Source organism: Eretmochelys imbricata, chromosome 10 (assembly GCF_965152235.1).
Source record: "Eretmochelys imbricata isolate rEreImb1 chromosome 10, rEreImb1.hap1, whole genome shotgun sequence".
NCBI classification, from domain to species: domain Eukaryota; kingdom Metazoa; phylum Chordata; order Testudines; family Cheloniidae; genus Eretmochelys; species Eretmochelys imbricata.
In genome coordinates, this window is record NC_135581.1 from 80,386,300 (window position 1) to 80,409,050 (window position 22,751).

The 22,751-nt window shown below is 39.9% G+C and overlaps 1 protein-coding gene across 3 annotated transcripts in view; it reads right to left on the bottom strand.

The window, feature by feature from the left end:
• Nucleotides 1-920: 920 nt before the first annotated feature.
• The window catches only part of AAGAB (alpha and gamma adaptin binding protein), a 29,589-nt gene continuing 7,758 nt past the window's right edge, over nt 921-22,751 (bottom strand). The window contains exons 2-10 of one of the 3 annotated variants that reach the window (XM_077827785.1): nt 19,210-19,400; nt 18,028-18,124; nt 17,044-17,133; nt 13,753-13,836; nt 8,170-8,252; nt 7,016-7,109; nt 5,238-5,342; nt 4,536-4,585; nt 921-3,930 (exon numbers count right to left, since the gene is read on the bottom strand). In XM_077827785.1, coding sequence (XP_077683911.1) covers nt 3,853-3,930; nt 4,536-4,585; nt 5,238-5,342; nt 7,016-7,109; nt 8,170-8,252; nt 13,753-13,836; nt 17,044-17,133; nt 18,028-18,124; nt 19,210-19,400 — 872 coding nt within the window. In that variant the 3' untranslated portion in view covers nt 921-3,852. The remainder of the gene's footprint in view (nt 3,931-4,535; nt 4,586-5,237; nt 5,343-7,015; nt 7,110-8,169; nt 8,253-13,752; nt 13,837-17,043; nt 17,134-18,027; nt 18,125-19,209; nt 19,401-22,751) is intronic. The other 2 variants (XM_077827786.1, XM_077827787.1) reach the window with 2 other exon arrangements.

The window sequence follows — 22,751 nt, forward strand, 5'->3', positions numbered from 1 at the left end:
GAGATAATGTTTCTATACCATTTGCTTTCTAGAGTGCAGTTTGTCCTTTCAGTGAGAAGTGACATTACACACACTCTACTTTTGTTCATTACCTCCCTCACTCCCATCTGCTCAGTTATTTCTCTACTGAAGTCAGCCAGAATCATATGACCAGCCAATCCTCCATGGACCAGTAAGTTAAACTAGAAGTAACAACACAGAAATTGATTGAGGGATCTCTGAAAGTTTATCCCTTTACAGTATGTCTTCTCATATTGTATGGGGTAGTAGCAGCTACACCATATTAAAAGCTAATTATTGGTGTCTTGTGGAAGCCCAAGTTTACTTAGCTAAAATCCTCACCTGAATTTTCTTGATTGCAAAGGTTTGAGGGGGTTGGAATGTTCACCTTAACCCTTTCCAGCGTTAGGGTTTCTGTTGATCCCCAAACCCGGCCCTTCACAAACGGCCTTGCAACGGTGGCAGCACGGGAGCCAAAGTAACTGACACTTTCCATTTTAATTGCAGCTTCAGGGTTTTTCTTTGGGATCCTTCAAGACACTATTTTTCTGGGCAAAAACCAGCAGCTATTTGACCGTCTACAGCAGTACTGCACAACTGCTTAAGGTCCCAGTTAAGCACGTGCCTAACTTTAACCATATGAGTCGTCCCTCTAAAGTCAAGTGTTTAAGTGCCTTCCTGTGTTAGGGCTTAAGCAGGAGGGAGGTACGCTTGTCCAATTTAAATTGCAAAGGGAATTTTGGGTAGCCAATAGCTTTACCCTAAGCAGTTAAGTAGACTACTAAAGGGCCTGATCAAAAGCTCAGTGGAGCCACTAGGATGCCAGTTTTCCAAGAGCTAAGGAAAGTTCACCTGTTGCAAGCCATGTCCTTATTTAACTACTAACATGAGATTAAAAGTGATTTCCAAACTGTTACAGATGTATTTAAATAGCATTTTAATCAGCCCATTTCCATGTTTACAATGCTAGTTTACACATTAAAGAAAACCCTAAACAAAAGGATACAGCAGCTTTTTTCATTTTGCTTTTCCATTAACACTTGCTTTATTTATTTCTAAAACCTCTACTGTAAGAAATTTTGCAGCCAAAAAACAGAAAAAAAAAACCCACCACACAAGTTATCTCAAAAAATACAATTCAATAATCTAAGAATCGCTGAATTTAATTCCATCCTATTTTCTAGCCACAACAGCTAGTTTGACTCATGAATAGATTTTTGTTTAAAGTGCTTCAACTGCTGGGATACAAGTTTACAGCACTAAGCTGTTTCAAAGCACTCCCTGACGTGCTGACACGTTGGGGCAAGTGTTAAAACCCGTGGAAACGAATGGCCGTTACAGGGACTAGTGGCAGTAGAAGCGCATACTGTGCTGACAATCCTGGCTAGTTACTGCTGTTTGGGAGTCCTGGCACTTTCCTGCTCAAATACTGCCAATCGTATCAACTTGTGCTGGTCTTTTAAAGACTTCTCACCCCCCTCCGTCCCTACCCCAAATATCCCTCCCAGTTAGCAGGAAGACGGGGTGGTTAGGTTGGATTGGTGTACTCATTCCCTGCATGCCTTGGGTTCTTACCTCTTACTGGTGTCTCTTGCTTCACCTGCCAGCACTTTAAAAAAAAAAAGTCAGTCAAGATCTTAAATTTTAAACTACGGCCAGATGTATCCTGTGAATCTGCTTTACAGAGCATTCAAATGCATGCTGCTCTTTAGGGTATTTAAATGAGTCTTCTCTACTCTTTTGCCACATGCCTCCCCACCACCTGACCAAATATTTAGCAAAGGGTAAAGTCTCTGCCTTCCACGAAGCAAGGAGGCATGAAAGACTATAACTCAACAGAATATAACTCCATGATCTCTTCCTCAAAGCTCTTTCTGCTTGCAGAAGAAGATAGAACAGGATGAGATGGAAAAGAACAGAACAAGAGAGCTGTTGCGGAGAGTTGTCTCAAACCCCTTCAGTTTGATTTCCAACACTGTTGACTGGGAGGATGGTTCTGAGGAGAGAGCAGTGCCTCCCAGCACAGTCTTCTGCATATAAGGAATCAGATCCATCCCTGCAGCCTTTCACTTTACTCTTGCCTGAGGAGGTCTGAGACTTTCCCATGGCTCCTGCAAAGTCAGTCCCAGGAGAAACACACAAATGACTGGACACAGAGACAGGAAGCAGTGTAAGGTCTCTCTATACAAAGCAACCGCCATTCAAAAAGGTCCACTTTGCTGTGATGGAATCACAGGTGGCAAGCCCTTACAGCTGAGCCTCAACTATGATCAAAGCAGCATTAGTTGCTATTCATAATGGCTTCACAATTTTCAGTTTTGACTTGTGGCTTTGAGTGTTCCTGCCACCCTCCTGTTTCATCTTCATTTGATCCTAACCCAGGATCAAAAGAATAGACCAAGTTCTGTGGATGCGAAAGACCCTATTGTCATAGGGCTTCCAGAAATTCAGCTTTTATGGATGCATTTATGGAGTTTCACTGAAAGTATAGGCTCAAGAATCCCTAAAATTTAATGTACACTGCGGCTCAAGTATCAGAAAAGTAAAAGCTCTTTCTCTTTTCAAAGTAAAAACGATTGTCTTGACATGGACTATTTTCATGTGGGTTAGGGAATACCGGGCGTGGCACATGACAAGCCTGAGAGGCATTAGAGAAGCCTGGGCCCTTGTGCTGAATAGTTGCAAGACGGCTGGTTGCATCATCTAAAGTGGCTTTTCTCTTCTAGCATGGAAAGACATGTTTTATGGGCCACTGTTTAAGGTAGGTCCCACCTCCTTTCACTGAATCCCTATATGCTCTCTGATGAGAGTTAGTTATGTTTGATGAGAAAAGTAGACTAAACTGGTAACTGGCTTTTCCTTTACCTTCTTACCCCCCATCCCCAACCTTCTTCCTTTCAGATTTCTTGTCTTTATGGTGATTATCTCAATGGTGCCTGATATGCTTACACTCTAAATGTATCTCCAGTCAATCTTTGCTTCCTAGTGTCCAGGGAGGAAAAGAGACACTCAGACTGAGCATCTACAATGAGGCAGAGGGGAAGAGGAATACTTTGCCAAGTACGCTCATTGTTAATCTACTATACTTTTTCTAGCACTGAGTACCACTACAAAGCAATACTCCTCCCACTTGCTGGTGCTTTAATACTTTCTAGTCTCCCGATTAAATACAGGTGCCTAAGGCTGTAAGGCATGTCATGTGACAATTTAGTGTTGTTGAGGTGATGGCTTTTACTCAGCATTTAGGATAAAATTCACCAGTACTAGGCCTGTGCCCTTCCCTAGGTCATTTTTAACATTGATGGCAATCAGTTAACAGGACTAATCCTGTGGCCTTACTCTACCATCTCTCAATAGAGTGCAATTCAACAGTTTTCTTTTCCTGGCTCAAACAAGTCTGGTTCCTTTAAACCAGTAAATTAGTTCTAAAGCTACATAAAAACTTGAGACCAATCCAGGCCTCAAATCTTGAGTTTAGATTCAAGTACTGATTTGACAACCTCATAGAAAAAAACAGATGGTGAATTTGTTTTTTAAAAAACTCTAAGGAAACAACAAAAATGGTTATTTGGAAAATATAAACTGGTTTGCTACTTATGGTAAAGATGGTACACACTGCCTTAAAAATATAGCCACACACAGAGAGAATACTGGCAGGAGAACAAACACAATCTAATGCAGTTTCAGGTGTTACGGAATGCGTTACTCAATGATAAGCAAGGAGGATCACTTAATTTCTAAGCAAACGAAGTCCAATAGCAGCTTCAGCAAAAAATGAGTTGTTTGTCAGAAACGTCCAGCATTAACTTTTAGGATATTGCATCAGGTCTACTACAAACAGCTACAGAGAACTTAGTTTTCTTCATCTGAGGAGAGGCCTTCAATCTCATCTCTGTCTCCTCCAATTGCCATCCAGAATGCTTTGGCCACCTGTGGGTCAAAGGTAGCAAAACAAGCTCAAGACACTTGAAGTTTGTGCTACATGCTAATAAATGTAAAGTGACCAGGAGTTAAACACGGTAGTGACAGCTATATACAGTACTCCTCGCTGAAATGTTATTTTCTTTCTCTGGCTAAAATCCCAACAAAATGGGTGTGACAATTTAGAGGGCTTTGGAATCTGTGCAAGATAAAATCTGTTTGTGAAATTTGTTAAAGTCTGATCTAATTCCCACTAAAGTCAGAGAGTTTTCCACTGACTTCAATGGAATTGGTTCAAGCCTTCAGTTCTACTGCATGATTTCTGAATTTCCGATAACCGTAACCCGCCCTCAACTTTAAAATTCCAGGTTGTTGCCGTTTTCCTGGGAGATCAGCAGCAGGCCCATTCGCAAGCCTGTTGGCCAGATTAGATCATTTGTATTCTGTTTGGAAGATGCTCTATAAGTATAAAACTCCAGGAGCAGATCTATTTTTCTATTTATGAAATAAAGTCATGCCTTGCTAAATGTTGTCAAGAGTAGCTGCTATTTAGAAACATGAACACGCAAAGCTGGAGAATTCTGGAGAATTTAAGTTCTTGTTTCAGACCTCACCTTCTCTGCATGCAGTTTTCTCTGTTCATGGGGCAATGTTGCTGCCTTGTCTGTAGGGAAAAGAAGAGTAATGTTAGTTTGTCTCCCTCAAGGGTTAGCAGAGTTACTGAGCATTGAGAGAAACAGAGATGGCCTACTGCAGTGCTCCAAGAGGGATTGGAAAGTTATTTCTGAATTACTGGAATATCATGGGAAAAGAGAGAGAGTGGAGACTTTAGCGAGGACTTCCAAAATTCAACTACGCTAGAAATTCAGTGGTTTTAAGTATTTTGGATTCCACCTCACAACCATTTCTAAACCTCCTTAAACCTTAAGATTAGCATGAAGTTCTATTTTTTTTTAATCACAATTCTTGTCATGGAATTGTTCATAGAAGATTGTGGAGTAGAAGATCACGAAAGAAGACTAGTGCAGAATGTTTGAGCTACTCCAGTGGGACCTACTTAGATGTTCTTAAAAATAAAGCACTATTTACCTACAATGATGAGTTTAATTGACAAAGGACTACTGCTTTCAAGATCAATACTAGTTAAGATGAAAAGGGAAGTACAACAGATCAAAGTGTTCAACAAGATTTCAACCATTACAAGAATAACTTTTTCAAGATGTTCACATGGACGCAATGAAGTTCCCAGGTCTGCTAACTGGCTTTTTGACTATTAACTGTTCAGTCACTGATGGTGTGCTCTTCATTTACAGTACCTTTCATTTCCTTCAGCTTTGAAAACAGTCTTTCAAAATTCTCCAGGTCTCCTCCTCCTGTGGTAAGACTGGCTAGCTCTTGAATATCCATATCTAACATGGGATCTGAAATAAGCATATTAACATTGATCTAAGCGGGACTGTTCCTGCTGGATAGCACATTAGTTTGATGATAAATTGCTGGATATTAAACATTATATGGAGTACTAATGAAAGACTCCTGGCTCCCTTTGCAATGTGATGGATAAAAGGCTGGAATTTTCCATTGGTTCATGGCATTAATTACTATGTTACTCGGTTCTGACGTGACACACATTACAAGGTGTTTTAAAATCTGACGAAGTTCAAGAACATGGTTTAAAATGGCTATAAATGTCAAAATGTAACAAGTTTTCTTGTTGGTCTTAACACTATCTGCCTTAGAAATGGCTGGGGATCATTACAAATCGAAGTGCTGACTTAGTTTTTGCCTAAACATCACCATCAATCCCCAGAAGACTAGGATTTGGACAATGCCTGTTAAGCACTCAATACCAGGTAGTTTAAAAGTTCTCATATTAGTCCCCTCTAATACATCCCAGCCCAATAAGTTAAATACTGTACATTGGAAGCTAGGGACTTTTACATTTATACACTCAATGTTGTGAACAGGGAACAATTTAAATCTGGTCTTAACCCCAAAATATATATTTTTAGTTTTGTTTCCATACTGTAAAAGAACTAAGCCTATAACCTCTTTCCATCAGAAGCAGAAGCATCCATGGAACTATATGTTCTCTTCCAGTGATCTGAAGAGTAGGTTGTGGATGAGGCTGGTAGCTACTCTGAGATAAGTGTAGTTTTGCTAGCTCTCACAACTTGATAGTGATAGTCTTGTGATGGTTTGAGATTTACTTAAAGCCCCAGCTCCTGTAGTCATGCAGGAGGATCTCAGCTTTCATTTAAAAAAAAAAATGCTTCTAGCCCTCATGGTTGTGGAGAAAGACTTGAATGCTCTGAGTTAGCAATATGGCAAGTGCAACCTCTGTCTTAAATTCTGAGGGAATCTGTTCCCGGCAGGGTTGGGCCTTGGTTTCTCAAAAAGAGGCATGATTTTGATGAGAGGGTTACTTAGTTTCTAGGGGCTCTGGCAACCCCAACCCCAATTATGCTATTATCTTTGGGGAGAGGAGGGGGATGGCCAGGAACCATTAGCCTTCTGTAACTATCTAGCACAGGGGTGCATATATGCCTGCATGTGCATGTTGTTCATCATGTCAACTTTTTAATAGGGAATACAAACATATGCTAAAATCTTTGATTGAATGGTAGGAAATGTCAACTACTGACAGCAATGAAGGCTAAGGACATGTAAAAAATGAGGCATAGATTTGTGTACTGTCTCTTTAAAGCAAGATTCTGCCACAAACAAGCTGGGAAAAAAAGGGGAAATTGATTATCTGTAATTCCACTTCTCTGAAGAGTGTTTTGTTTTTTGTTTTTTTTTACTCCCTTCCTGTTCTTGGTCTTCTGCTTAAAAGTCCCAAGAGCAGGCATCCAGTCAACGTGGTATCTTTAGAGAAGTACTATTATGCAGTTTCTAACTGGAAACTATTCTGATATTGGTTACCTATGGCCAGAGAACTAAGCCACAAAATCATCCAGTTATAATGAGTAATGGCTCTCTTCCCACACAGTTTTTTGGGAATGTTCCTTTTTTGTACACATCATGGTTTAGTTTCTACCTCACCCTGTAAAACTCATCAGAATTTTGTTTACTAAGCAAAGGAAGAACTTACCTACAATGCTGTCAATCTGCAAGTTGTTTGTGCTAGCTGCATCTCCTCTGTTGTCTAAATGAGATTCTGCTCTGTCCACTGCTGGTGGATGGGGCTGTCAGGGAAACTACCAGTTATTACTATAACCAAGAAGAAACAGCTCTCTCTATTCCAGTTCAAACATTCAGGAAGCCAATAGGAGTTCAGAGAGTCAGATATTTATGAAAGTCTAACGAGTGTTTAGGAGAAGCATTCTTGATAGTCTTAATCTTTTTTTTTAAACAATATCTCAGCTGAGTGAAAGACTTAAAGCTACACATCAAACGTAGTTGCGGTGTAGCAACACCAAGAATTCAGTTGCTTTGTGTTTTCCCTTGAAAGCTTAGCCTTTTCAAGGGATTGTTTCATATGGATCTTGAAATGCAAGTTTTTCAGGATAGAGCACCTATCTTGTGTATCTTTACTCATCCAAAGTGCTGTATAAGACTGTGGATGTACATAATGCTACCATGATACATATTTTTCTGAGCTATGATATTCCTGCAGACAATTTAGGGCTTTTGAAAAATAACCTCTCAAACCGTAGCTCTAATCTGGCACAAACACTACTCCCAGACATAAATGAAAAAACCCCAGCATCTTGACTAGAATTTTGTATAACTTTTTCTTGGCTCCAGCCTGCTGTCTGAGGGAAAGCATTTACACAAATGTCAGAGAGCCTATGACTAACACCCACATTGAAAATTCAACCAAGTTTCACCAGGGAAAGTTACTGAGCGCAAAGGAACTGTGCTGTGCAACAGCTCGCAGCCACAAGCTGACAGCTGTTCCGTTACTAAGGGCATTCATCTTACAGGTAATCTTGAGTATGCATCCGATGAAGTGAGCTATAGCTCACGAAAGCTTTTGCTCAAATAAATTGATTAGTCTCTAAGGTGCCACAAGTCCTCCTTTTCTTCTTGAGAAAAATGCAGGCTGCAAGTCTTCAGGCCTCATAACACTTACAGAGGGTATTTCCTTTAACATTGTATTTAGAGAGGACATGAAGTGTCCTTTGAGGAAAAAGAAAATGAAGGTGGAAGACAAAGGGTGTAATCACATTGTGTGACAGGGAGGAGGCAGGGCAGAGAGGAAAAACACTGATTTAAAAAAAAGTGAGAAATAAGAATGTTTACTTTTGTATCTTGGTTCTCTTCTGACCCAATGCTGCAGTTTGCACCTGCTAGCGTATTGAGAAGGCCAAAGCCCTGATTCCTGTCTGAAGAAAAACAGCTATTAGTTTAATAGAAAATGCAACACTATTCCCAAAGAGCAATTCAGCAGATAGGATGAAGTCTGTTACAGGAAATAGCTAAAGCAGTATATAAATCATGACACAAACCTATGCCCGTATAGTTTACAAAAAATGAAGTCCCTAAAAGATGCTGATTTAAAATAAGGTTGGGGCCTAGCACAACTGTCCTCCTGAGCCTGCAAACCCTTGCGCACATGCTTACCTTCGTGCGTGCGAGCAGTCCCACTAGTTGCAGGGCTGAGTCCAAAAACACTGGCATGGCAGCATTATTTCTAAGTGTTAAAATCAGTGACGAGAGTGGGGACAAGGGTCGTGGGAGGTGTTAAAAAGTGAGTGTGGGCCTGGATATTGTATGTCCTGGTCTCTAAGTACCAGTTAATGCTTGGATTCCACCAGACCCCCCTGACAGAAACACAGTTCAGTATGATTTTCAGAACACAGCAGGAGAGAACACTAGTGATTAACAAGGGTGGTGGAGTTTGTTTCACGTACCACACGCAGCATCAATGGAGGTGAATGTCTGTTATTCCGCAAAGGAAATGCAACAAAAGCCTTTGTTTATATACAGCTCTATCCTGTAAATCTGACATACCTTAATGTCATGAACAATAGTTTTAAATTTATGCAGGATTAACGTACGGGTCCACTGGCCACAGTACAATGTTTACTCAGACTGTATGATGTTCTGGACACTCAATTTTTATGAACACACGGTGTACTTTAACAATATTTTAAAAAATCCTACCAAGCCAGCACCATGAAGCTGAAACTAGTTCATTACCCTCCCATCTCTGACCTCTAGCATGATGGGTTTTAAAACTGCTAAGTATTACTAAGCAGAGACAAATTTAACAAGCAACATTAAATGTTAGGACAAATATTTTTGCAGGGCTGGTACTGACATAATTATTTGCATGCTGAATGTAATGGACTCAGAGCACTTAAAGTATTTTATTAGTAACAGAGGGCTTAGTCAACTGAAAAGTTAGAAGAACATAACATTCTGCTTATAATTCAAAATGCAAGATTTCATGTCAGAATTTTTTTTTTTTTTAAACTTTTAAAAGAAATCTGCCCTACATTAACATTGCACTAATGACTTAACTCTAGGCTCCAGCTTGGATGATATAATTTTTATACACATTCCAATTCAATTTGTAGTTTATACAAGATTTTTTTTTTTTTAAAACCAAAATCATCAGCTATCTGAAAAACATGTAAAAATCCCTCAAATAATTCCAAAGACCTCCTTTCCCCTTTAATAAAATTTGTCATTGTGTGCTTGAGTTTAGTGATTGATTTTTTTTTAAAAATCCACTTTAGTCTTTTACCAAGTATTTGTTTAAACTGGCTCTGCTGTATGCAGTTTTATTGATGAAACAGGTTACTTGCCAGAGGCCCCAGGGAAGAAGTGAATCAGTCTAGCTGACTGAATCTCCTTAAAAACCTTGGGCTGCAAGATGCGTGAAAGCATTTGAGGTATGCCAACTAAATTAGCATCAGATGAAGTGATAATATATTGGAACCCACAGCCCAACAGAGTAGTTTTTAAAAGTTTCTGTAGGCTGTGCAAAAGCTGTCTTTTGGAGAAGTGGTAAAAACGAAAGATTAGTAACCAGTTTGAGTCATCTGAAAGTAGGTTGGCCGTTATTGTCCAGCCGGTACAAGAGAGAACATCCCTGCCTGTGCAGAGGCATGGATTTTGTGATGTAATACTGTAGTTCTTGTTGGATTCTCATTTCTACAATTAGAGCTCATGTTATATAGAGAAATGACACAAGGATTTGCACCCTCTCCTGCAAGCTTGTTTGGAACTTGACATATTGGTTTGAAAGTACTGCCCCATACAGCAATGATTTGTGAGCAGGAAGCTGTGTTTCTCTAAAGCTGTGAGTAGGCAGACACAGACCTTGGAGTTGCAGTTACACCTTTGAGAAGTCTCCCTACAAACTCATTTTATTGGATGTCAAAATTATTTTATTGTCTGGGCACAGCTCTGGAACAGGGCAAAGCATTAGACAGTATTCTTTCTATGAACCAGGAGCCAAAAATTAGCTAACTCCCTCCCTCAGAAATAACTGGCATAATTTATGGTTCTATTAGGTTATCAACAGCAGATTCTTTACAGCTTCACAAATGCCAAAGTTAAAAAGCAAAGTTTGCAACAGCTGTGAACTGCAGGCTGGCTGTGTTCACAGCATCATTTTGAGCACCACACTTGCTTATTTGGCAGCCAAGGTATGTTTACTATATTGGTTTCTATTGAAACATTCTCCCCACCCCCACACACATCTGTTGTAGCCATATTCAGCTGAAGAGTGTGTTAACTTTGCACCTTTGACTACCTTACCTGCACTCTGCCCACTAATCCTGCTCTACAACTGCAAAATGAACACACTACACTGCTGAGCAGCTTTTAAACAGCTTTCTCCTCCACTTCAAGATGTGGAATTTGTCCCCAAAATTGTCTGGTCTGAGGTTCAGAATAGGTAATAATTAGTCCTGGATCAGAGTGATAGATTGACAATCCTTATCTTGTGTAAAAGAGTAAAAATGCCTGCTTTGTCCCACTGGAAGTTAAGTCAGCATTTGTTCAAACAATAGGGCTTACATACCTCACTACAGCAGGCAGAGAAGAGGTTAGCTCCCTGCAAAAAGGAGAGAACTAGTTAGCTGGCCCCACCCCAGGGAACCTGCTCAGTCTCCACCTGGGCTCATTGGAACAAGTACTTAAGCAGGAAAGAAGGTCAGCTGGAGGAGTCTTTCAAATGAAAGCAGCAAGTATCCTGTTCCTCTTCCCCCATTGTAAGGAGACAGCAGAGCCAGTCACTTCCTCAGCCTGATCCTGAACATCAAAGAATAGGGAGTGTTTTATTTATATCGAAGAACTTTGTTTGCCCTTCCTAACCCCCGGAGGTGACAGAGCCATCTGACTCCCAAGACCAAACACAGGTAAGGACCTGCTTTACCCCTGCCAGAGGATGGAACTCTGCACAGCCTCTCAGATAAGCCTATTTATTTTCCTTTCGTTTTGCATTTCCCTTCACTGAAGTACACCAAGCTGACAGCGCTGCACTGGTGACACTCAGTTCACAGTTACAAGGCTTTATTCACAAAACAGTTATTTCAGTATAATAATGTGGCTGAATTGTAACCATTCAACCCTATACTGAAGTACCCATTTTGCTCTATCATCTCGCTCTGTTATAGAGAGCTGTACTGCCTTATTTATGAGATGAGTGTGGAAGAGGCATCAAACATGTTCTTAGGGGAGAGGGAGAAAAGAAGGCTCCAGTAGGCTCTTCCAGTTACAATTTGAACTGCTAGAGAAACGAAAGCATGTATATGTTCCAACAATTAATTTAATATATTCATTCTTTAAAACAAGTTTCTTACAAATGTAAAAAACAGCTGAATCTTCTGATTTTAAAGTAAGGCAACTACTGAATAAAGTAAAGCAACTAAAATAGGTATTTGTGATGTAGCCTTGATGGCCAATCCTAGTTTAGAAGGTATGGTACATTAGAAGAAATCCTTAGTATTATGAAATCATCCTATCATTTCCTGTAAAAATCCTCACACAAAGAAGGATAAGCAGCAAGGCCAGGCAGCCACTGACTGGTGGTGAGGGGTCAGCCAACAGAGAAGCTAAGATTTTATTTCTGCTGCAGCCAGTTTTAAGGATCAGGAGGAAGTTGAAAACAAAGGATTGTTACAGGTTGTACAATGTTTTACTTAGGCACAGAGAGCTCGGTCGTGCCCCTTTGAAAGTATGCTCAAGCTGCAAGAGAGTCCAAATGTAGTTCATTTCCTGACATGTTTGTAGTAATGTACAGCAATGCTATGTAGTTATTGCATAGTGGAAACTTTAAATCTGGATTCTAAACAAGTTTGACCTTTACAAAATACACTAGTGATGTGTGGGAACTTCCCCCCAATGTAGAATTCAGCATATGACTGAGTCCTGCTCTTCGGTAATATAACATCTGTCAAATGCAGGATGTAAAACCAGGAAACAAGCTGCCAAATAAGTGTCTTCCACTCTAATGAAATAATTTACACCATCTCGGGATGGCTATTGGTTTTACCGCACTCACAGCTATATAAAAGTTGGAACCTTTTTTGAAATCTCATTCTGACTTAATGCGACAGTCACCAGGTTAATTTAAAACAATCAATTTCCAGTTTAGTACTTAGTCATGTTCTACTGGAAAAAACACTACCATTAGGTAATCGGTTATAGGAACTAGCAAAGACCTTTCAATACTCAGTCACTGTGTGGGGTGGGGGGGGGAGGGAGGACGGGGAGAAGGAGCCAAGGTAGTAGAGAAATATGTGCCAGAGAGGAGGTGACTTGAAAATCCATCTTCCTACATTTTCTCAGATAGTCTATGCACTTGCAAGGGCAACTGAAGGGTTCTTTGGTTGAAAAGATGGTTGTATCTATGCTACAGAAATAAAGTATGCTAGGCAAGCACTGCTCCTCCCTTTTAATGAGCCCAAGCCTAAGTAGATATTTCCACAATCTGACAGTCTCTACCTGATGGCCTAGTGCCTGGGGAGATGATTTTTCCATGTTTGCTCCTGTTCTCAAGTACTTCCATGTAACCAAAGACTCTGAAGCTTCTATTGCTCACAAATGGAGAGCTTTGTATATTTTCACACCCAACTCATCTTATGAAGAGTGACTAGCAGTAGTAGGCTAACTTTGTCTCCACTACAGCCTTCTGGAATACACGGTACAGGATGGAATATGTCTGGACACTGGCTTACCAGTAGCTGAGTCAGTAGAAATATAGGGTATAAATATCTGATTTTAAAAATACCATAGGGTAGTGCTATATGCTTCTACTTTGGGGTGTATTTGGGGAGGGAGGGTAACGTTCAGTTCCACGAAGTGGGACACATGGAATGAATTCCTCAGAAAATCCAATCTCTTCCTTCAATCCTATTTTAGCCACTATTTTAAAGTGTAAGAACAACTGATCTGTGACTCAGTGTGAGGCAATATAAACTTGATAGGCAAGTGCACTGAACTAGAGGTGGCTTCATTACAAATTTTAGAGTCAGAACAGACGGGAGGCAGGCCACCTCACTGCCAGAGCTTTGGTTGAATGAGCTTTAATTTCATTTGACCCTGATCTATCTATCTTACCAAAGACCGCCAAGGAATGCTTGAATACAACCATTACAACATAACAGTTCTGAGTATAGCGGGAATGCTGTGAGATGGTAAATTTTGAGTCTTTTAAGGCCAGACACCTGGAAAAGATTGCTGAACAGCCAGCCCCCAAAAGCACTCAGAAGGAGCTCTGTTTTTATATACCCTTTTGCAAGTGTGGATCTAGTACTTCCACTTTAAAAACCTGCTGAACTTAAACTCTAGCTGTAAGAACTGAAAACTATTGGCGTTAACTTATCCAGAATTCCAGCTTTACACCAGAGAAAAGCCTTGGTTACATACCACTCTTCATTACTACATTAGACCAGACATTGGCGTTCAAGGCTTGTACGATTCGTTTCACCCCTGTGGACTCAGGAAAGTCATCTAAACGAAGAAGACAAAACTCATGTAATTTCTATCAAAGTTATTCTGAACCCTAACATGAACGACAGTAGAAAATTAAACTTGGAAAATGGTCATGTGGTGCATCAACAGTAGAAATGAAACAGAGACCAGCCCTCTGTCCCAGACTCCAATTACTAGAGCATGCAACCCAACCCAAAGGGACCTGACTACCGGTGTCAGGGTTGTGTCAGGTCAGAAAACAATCCAACTCTCTCCAGGTCCGGTCAGGGAGGCTCTGATCACTTCCCCCTGCCCATCGGGGTGTTGTGGTGGCAGCTTCAGACCCACCGCTGCACTGAGTGAGAGGTGCTGTGACTTGTCCAGCAAACTGGCAGAAGCAAAGCATGCAGCAGCTGCTGCTGCGCAGAACCCCTGGGTAGGAAATTGCCGGAGACCGACTGCACGGTAAGAGGGGCTGTGGGAAGCCCTCACTAGGCTGAGCTCTAAGGAAAAGGTGGCAGTGGTGCTGACAGGTTTGGCGGGAAGGGTCGGGTCTGAAAAGAGTTAACCCTCTAAGGATTAGGTTAGGCTTTAGAAGTAGGCCTGAGCAGACCTCTTCTAATCACTGGAAAATTTTCTTACATACTTAACCACTGAATACCTATCAGGTGTGAGTGCTTGTCTTATGCTGCCGAGCAGACTGGTACTGAAAGTGAAGGGATGTAAAAAGTAACCTGCTTAGGGAAAAACATTTGTCCCTTTGTACCTCTTTGATACCCTACATTTTTGCCAGGTGTTTAAATTTTTTACTTCATCGCCTTGTCTTCCATGGGTCTAAGCAACATTGATTGAGCTCTCTCCACCTTAAAATGAAGGGTTGGATATGCTGAATATTTAACAAAAATTGCCCTTGTATATTGCTGAGACATTTGAGTTACAGGTACGTGTGCTACGAAGTGCAACACTATGAACTGAAATCACGTCCCCTTATAGTGAAGCAGGTGGCAGGTGTCACTTGTTGTATTGCTATCTGTTCTGCTCTTGATGAAAAAATTGCTAGAATTATGACAAGTCCTGAATATTTAATGTAAAAAGCAATCAACCCCTCATCCCTCCAACAATCTGATCTTTATACACAACAAAGGAGGCAAACCCCATTTTTTTCCCTTTGCAGTTCACTAGTTAAAGAGGGCAGAGATGTTTGGCCAGCTGACCATTTCCAGTTATAAAATGTCCATGCTCTACTATTTAAAAGCTCTAGGACAAACGCTATAAAAAGCCTGATTATATTTTGATTGATTAATTGGAATAGGATTACAGGGAAAGCCTAAAATTACTTCTCTGAAAACTGTAACTTCAGTTGCTCCTTAAATTACTCTAACCTGAGAGCCATTTTTATTATTTGTTTGCCTACTGTGTGCATCTGACAGCACTTTGTGTATAGTCAGTTTCACCATTTCCTTGGATTAGTCAGTTTCCTCTGTTTGTGGAGGTCTCTCACAAAGCAAAAGGGGAGAGAGAAACATTTCAGGATAGGAAAATATGACTGCAAAAAAAAATCATGAACGTTTCTGGGATGACTCAGGGGCAGGTCTAGTAAATTAGATTACCTTTAACGCCTTTTAAAAATAGATTTCAAGGTGACAGTGACCCTTAAGTTTAAAATACGAACAAAAAGCCAAAGAGCAGCGTCTCTCAGGAGACAAAGCACAGGAGTGACTGTCATGAGGCTGAATTAATAGTTCCGGCTCTCATTACAAAAAGTAGCTGACTGATATTGTACTCGTAATGAGAGCTCCGAGTCAGCTGTAGCAGCTCGTTTGGTAATTTTTAAACCGCTCTTGGCACTATTTATGTGCTGCATCCATTTTATTATGTTCCTGGGTAAGCATTTCATGTAACAGGTTTACAGGGGAAACAAGTTACTCATTAGAATGTACTTCTTTCAATGTCTGAGTCACAGTGATTCAATATGTTAATGTTAGACAGGTACGAGAGCTAGAGTTTATGTATCACCACTCAAAAACTAACATACTGGCTGATTATTAAGATTACTTATTTTATTTGCATCTAAACAAGTGAGTCATACTTTAAAAAGAAAGTACATTTAAAAGAAATTTCCACTGAAAGAAAGCATTGGTAACTTTAAAGTACAATTCTACTCTGAAAAGTGATTAAAAATGATACCATGGGGTTTCATAATTGTCTCCCAGTAACTTCTGTATCAGTTGAGTTCAGTTTACAACTCAAAACAAGCTCTTTTCCCTAACTGCGAGGCCTGCAAACTCCAACTGATCTAAAAGACAAGTTGGGTTCTTTCCTTCTTGTACAGCACCAGTAATGAAGGCGCTGTGAAATATGGAACCTTGTAATTTTCTGCATAGAGATTCTTCAGGTGAAATTAACCTCTCCTTGACAGCTGTGCATTCCCACTGCCTTCAGTGTATTTGAACTGATATAAATATTAGTGAATAACTGATGCTTGGGAATATAGCTGATGGTGCTAGCTCTACTGAAGTAGTAAACGCTTTCCTTTTCTCAACACACATGGGAGATCTGCGTCAGGGGGTGCCAGAACTCAACCACAAGAGCGGAACATATTACATTTTTCATCACAGATGTCAACAACACACAACCGGTTTTGCTTCATGGGTTTTAATTTTGAACATACAAGTGATTCTGAAACTGGTTTGTTTCCTGCAAGACACTGTGTGTGCGCGCGTGTGTGCACACCCCCCACCCCCCAAACAAAAAATTTAAAAAGTTTATTCAAAAGGTAAATTTTGTAGTCTGAAGACAAGAGATCATTAAACAACGCTTGTATTTTATGTTTGGTGCTTTTAAAAGTCCTCAAAGCTCTAAAAATACTTTTTCTCTCCCCCCTTGACTCTCTCTACCAGTTTTTTTGTTTCAAATGGATCTGGAAATTGAGTATAAATGTTATTTTATACATGACCATCAAGTATATAATCACAGCACTAGAATTAGTTAACAGCTGCTACAGAGCCAGAAGAGCGAGCACAAAACAGTTTTGATGTAGGTGCTACATCAACAGCAGTGTATTTTGGAGGAGATAACCCTGGAGGAAACAACCAACCCTCCTAGCCCTGACAGGAAAAGCACCACTCTAACTTGCAGTATTCCACAGACACCCCAGTAGTACAGAATCAAATTAAAAGCCCCTTTCAACTGCTCCATAATCAGCGTTGTAATTTTATTCGTTCTAAAAACAGGTTGTAACCCTACCGTCTTCATCAGGCAGCTCCTCTGGGCTCAGTTCCACCAGTTCAAAACTGTGTTTGATGCACCACTCTTGAGCTTTTTGTCGGTTCACACCTAAGGTTATGAAACAAACTGCTTTCTAAATGTCTAATTTTTTAAACTCTGCAATACCAAATGTGCAGAATTTTTTATACCCCCCAAATCTGTCCCCTCGCTTTGGATCCTTTCGTAACAAAGGAAGTACAGAAATAGTCGGGTTCTGTTCATTACTAACATCACAAATAAGGATTCTACAGGCTTTCGAGTTAAACTGCACCATATCTTGAATCACTCTGTTTCCCTCTTCAAAAATCATGTATAAATTCTTGTTTTTTTGCAATTAGAGCCGAGACTGACATGTAAATGAAAATTATGGCATAACAGGGATTACTTCTACTAAGGGCTTGATCCTGAGCTAAATTAATTTGCTTTGCACAATACATGCCAACACAGGAACCAAGCTTACTTATATACAATAAAATGGATTTACACAAGAAAATCACCCAAAAAGGCTGACACTTCTGTCTTCACACTGCAGTCAGTACCCAGGATCCTACTGATATGCCCCAACTCTGACTCGTATGGACCACCTGTACAGGCAAGTGTATTTCAGCCCATTCAGTAACTTGACCTCCCAGTGAATATTGGCAGTGGTGTTGAGAGATATCAAATGTGGGGGTGACTTTTCAGTGTGTACACCTGTCCACTAGGAACTGGCCAGCCCAAGTGTGTCATGGAGACAAATAAGCAGCCATCAGATGGTACGTTTGTCATTGCCAACCTGGTTGGATTTAAATTGCAATTAAAGTAAAAGGCTCCATCCAATTACCAGCCATTTGAGTAACTCAGCTCCTCCCTATCAAATCTAAAGCTCTTATCCATATACCATAAGATATAGCTGTAGTAAGTTTGCCAAGAAAACAAACAGCATGCAAGATCACTTTTTCCAGCCAAACTTTAGCATCTTACCATTTTCAGATACTCTGTCACACACCAAGATCATAACCTCTGGTAACCATTCTTCTGCCAGGGGAAGCCAAGTAGAAACACTTTCAAGACCAGATTTCTGGAGGAAACAAGGTTCTTGTATGAATACCTCAAAGCACTTTGCAACTTTAAAATGAATCTTTAAAACCCTGTTAATGTAATGCTTAAAGCCTCATGGTTAAAAGACAGTCACAAAATGAGAGGGTTAAGGTTCCAACAGCAATGCCAGCTCATCTGTGTTGTACAGTTGGTATATTTTAGGATAGGTTCACAATACTAATATATTAAACTATGCATTTTTAACCAGAGAAAACAGGAATAGCAAATATACTGTGTCCTCTGTGGCGGAGTTTATCTCACTTGTTTGGAACTTAAATATCAAAATATGCAAATTAACTGTGAATTCCTAGCTCAGATTACATAAATTAAAAATCCTTTGTAATAATTTAACATTTAAGCAGTTTCAATGAGGCTTAAAGTTCATACATCACTGAAGCTAATGAATTATCTTTGCTGCTGCAAATTGTTTATCTGGAGACAGTCTTGCAGTGCCAGGTGAAAGGTGTCCCTTAAATAGGAGGGAGCTTGAAATAGATTTGTGCCCTTTCTTGTTCATGGTGTGAAAGATTCTCCACCCCAAACAGACATTTTCTCCTTGTTTTTTGTTTTGCCTTAGAAATATTAGGAATCCCATTGGCCTATTCTGATTTTACTGGAAGACTGTTTGGATGACTCCAGCCATGTTGGGGCTCTCTTATTTTAATTAAAGGGGTGATGGTGAATCCTTACAAAGATCCGCCCTGATCCCAGGCTTTGCACAACTAGCATCAAACAGCTCTAAAATCAGCATAACTAGTCTGAGGAGAATGGCCCCAGTGTAGCAGGAATATCTGATGCGTACAGGTGGAGTACCAGTTCTTATGCTACCTCTCGTCCTGGGACTGGTGTAAGGGAAGATGGTGGGGCAAGGAACTGTGGCTTCCCTAGCTGCCATAATGGTTCCTTAGGACCATTGGTAATAGGCATAATTTAAGGCTCCTCTAACTTGCATTACAGGACCAGCCTGACACAGGATCTGGGGAACATAAAGATGACTTAATTATAGTAACAGTCCCAACTACAGTGCATGAGAAGATAATATACAGGAACAAAAAACATTCTTACTATTGTGCTGTCAAAGTAAACCACAAATGCCTGGACAGATTCAGAAATTTCTGCTGTCACAAGATATTTGTTTGGTACCACACACAGGTGAATATCAGCAGAATAATATTTATTGTCTATTGTCCAGGGGTAAAATCTCACACCCCCACTTGTAGACACATCTGCAGCAAGGTCTTCTGTTCCAATGATACCTATACAAAAATCAGAGAAAAGAATGATGAGATGGACTGTACTCTTGGTATTGGCTTTACCATCTAGAAAAGTCTTAGACATAAGGCTAAATTTAGCTGGACTGTAATACTCAGAATAGATATTAAAAAAAAACACCAATACTTGTATGGACTCTAAAAGCTTATTTCCCAACTTGTTACTACATCCTAGACGAATGCTAGCCGTGGAGATCAATACTGTAGCAAGCAAGAGTTACAGAAAAGTTTTAAGAAGTTATTTTAATTAATACTGTTTTTTCTAGCCTGAAGTATGCTATGCAGGATTGCATCTAACAATGCACACGATGGAGCTCATTAAGGATATTCTGTGGAAGGAATAAGAAGGTGGCTTAAATACTGAAGGTGCAGGCCTGGCTTCTATCATGCGTGCTCATCCAACTACCAGCTGGGACAAAAAAGGAGAATTCTTGTCACTTTTGCCTACCTACTTGCAGATTTACTTCAGTGTTTAAGTATGTTCCTCCAACTTCATATACTTGCAAGAGGCTGTACCAGTAACCTCTACTCGGTTCACAATCTTTTTAAGGAAAGAAAAGGAGTACTTGTGGCACCTCAGAGACTAACCAATTTATCTGAGCATAAGCTTTCGTGAGCTACAGCTCACTTCATCGGATGCATCGAGCTGTAGCTCATGAAAGCTTAGGCTTAAATAAATTGGTTAGTCTCTGAGGTGCCACAAGTCCTCCTTTTCTTTCTGCGAATACAGACTAACACAGCTGCTACTCTGAAACCAATCTTTTTAAGAATATACAAGCTATAAGGGCGTGGAATGAAATACATGCAACCAATGTCACTACTAGCCAAGTCATCAAAAATTGTTGTTGACTATGACTGACAATGCACAACAAGGTGATGGAGTAAATTATCAGCTGTCAGAAGTTTAGTGTTGGTCCCAGGATATGAGAGAGAGAAGGTAGATGAGGTAATATCTTTTACTGGACCAAATTCTGTTAGTGGAAGGGACAAGCTTTCAAGCTCCACAGAGCTCTCTCTCGGGTCTGGGAAGGTAACCAAAGTGTCTGAGCTATATACACACTGGGACAGATTATACAAGATTCCTATATGGAGTTCTATGGGAGCCGCAATTAAAGTCCCAACCAACACTTTGAAAACTTACTCCTAAATAGTCCACTACCTGAGCCTATAATAACATTTAAGTTAGTATTGCCTCCAGGGCCGAGGCTATCACATAGCTTGACAGCCACCTGGTGGAGTTAAATCATAATTAGTAGCAAAGAACTACAAATATATAGCATTGAAATAGTCAGCATAACTGGGATCATATTGGGCAAAATCATAAAGTTTGAAAAAGTTATAGAACTGTACCCATGAATGTGAATCTATTGGAGAACTACAGTTTTGTGGGGACCAGAAGGCTCAGAGGACTGGAAATGGAATATGCAGTCTTTCAGTTCTCAGAGTCAGATTTTTAAAGTATTTAGGTGCCTAAAGGTATAGATAGATGCTTAATAGGATTTTCAAAAGCACCTAAGGGCCTAACTCGCAGTGCTTTCCAAGTCTCTTGCCCAAGAAGTTTGATTGAATTCCATTTACAATATATGGGAGAACAGTTTAAATACAGGTAGGTGAGAAAGTCTCATTGGCAAGGACAGCATAGTGAAAATGGGGTTTACGATGGGATTTGAAGCAAGATGGGAAGGACTGCAACAAATACGAGGTGGAGGGAGCAGCTGTTCAAACATCAGTGGATGGCACATAACAGATGTAAACAAAAGTGTTATGCACAACACTGAAGCAGAGGAGCTTGGTAGGAAGAGGAAGGCAGTGAAGGAATTAGAGGGTAAGATTTGACCTTGATAACAGATGACTAATCTGTAAAAGAATTTCCTAATCTAGTTTCATAAACCTTGTTTTTCACAAACTGGCTCCTCCACACCTATATTCTAACTCTTTAACCTACTTTTCTTATAAATAAATTTTATATGATAGAACCTCCGAGACAACTTTCATCTTATTTTAGCAAGATTTATCATTTTTGGTCCTATTACTCTTCTGTTGTCAGAGTGAACTAATGGCTTTTAATGTAATCAAAGTCCATTCTGTTTGATAAGAATGTTCACTTAACCAGAAAACAAAAGAAATAAAGGATTTAAGATAATGCAAGGCCAAACAAATCTTGATTCTGGCTTCCCTAGTATTATGTGACCAACTGTTAGTCTGCAAATCCATGGTCATAGAAGTATAGTCCAGGGGCCACTACAACACCTAACCAAAATGATCTGGATTAATATGTAATTTAAAAAAAACCTTTTTACCTCACTTCTAAAAACAAACAGTTTAAAATCCTAGCTCACGAAGATATTTAGATTTAGTGTATACTGTTTATCAGTAACTTTCAACAGCATCTGAGAAAGTTCTTCCTACAGTTGTCTGCCAAAAACTCTGTGCAGGATCCAATATTTACCCTGCACCATTTTATGGCCTTATAGACACCTAAGAAAAGAACTCTGTCTGTGTTTGGTGGCTGGATGATGCCATCAGTTGCTATGATGCAAACACCCAAGTCTCTCGTCTAGACAGGCTAGTGGAAGAGGACTGCTTTTCAGTTTGCTTAAACACACACTGAGTATTTTCAGTTCTAAACCTCCTCAAGTAATTTGGATTACACACACAACCTTCAGAAATCCCTTTAACAGATTGTCCTTAGCATTCAGTAACAGAGAAACTCTTGAAGGGTGACATCTCCTTCCAAAATCCACAGAGCTGTTCACTGAGTCATACATCAGTTTTATTTAGAATAAAATTTGTTTTAAAAGTGTCCCTTGGATGCCAAAACTAACACTTGTTTCTAGTGTAAAGTGGGGGGAGGTGGGGTTGTAATATTGATATACTGCAGCCAGATTTAAGTACAACGGCAAACCACTATCATTTACTTTAGTTTGAAACTCAGGATATTAACAAGCCTGGTATATAATAATGCCAATTCCTACTGCACAAGCAGTTTACTTGCAAATTGCTAATACTGCAATTTCATATTCTGTTGCAAAGTCAAGGTAGTTAAGATATTGTTTGAAAAATCCAGGGACTTTTTTTTGGCAAGTAACAAACAATGAAGCATTTCTAAATACATGAATACCAGTTCTTTTTCTACAGGGCCAGGATATGTAGCACACTGTTTCAAATGCAGGTAAAATATAATTAGTCTGGCCAAGAAGTAGCTAAACTGTGGTGGGTTTTTTTGTTTTTAATTCCTACTTTAAAGCATGTTTTGGCACCTTAGTCATCTGTTTTATGGAAGTTCTCAGAATTGAATTTTTAGAATTGCTTGCCAATGCTAGTGGAAGTTATTTA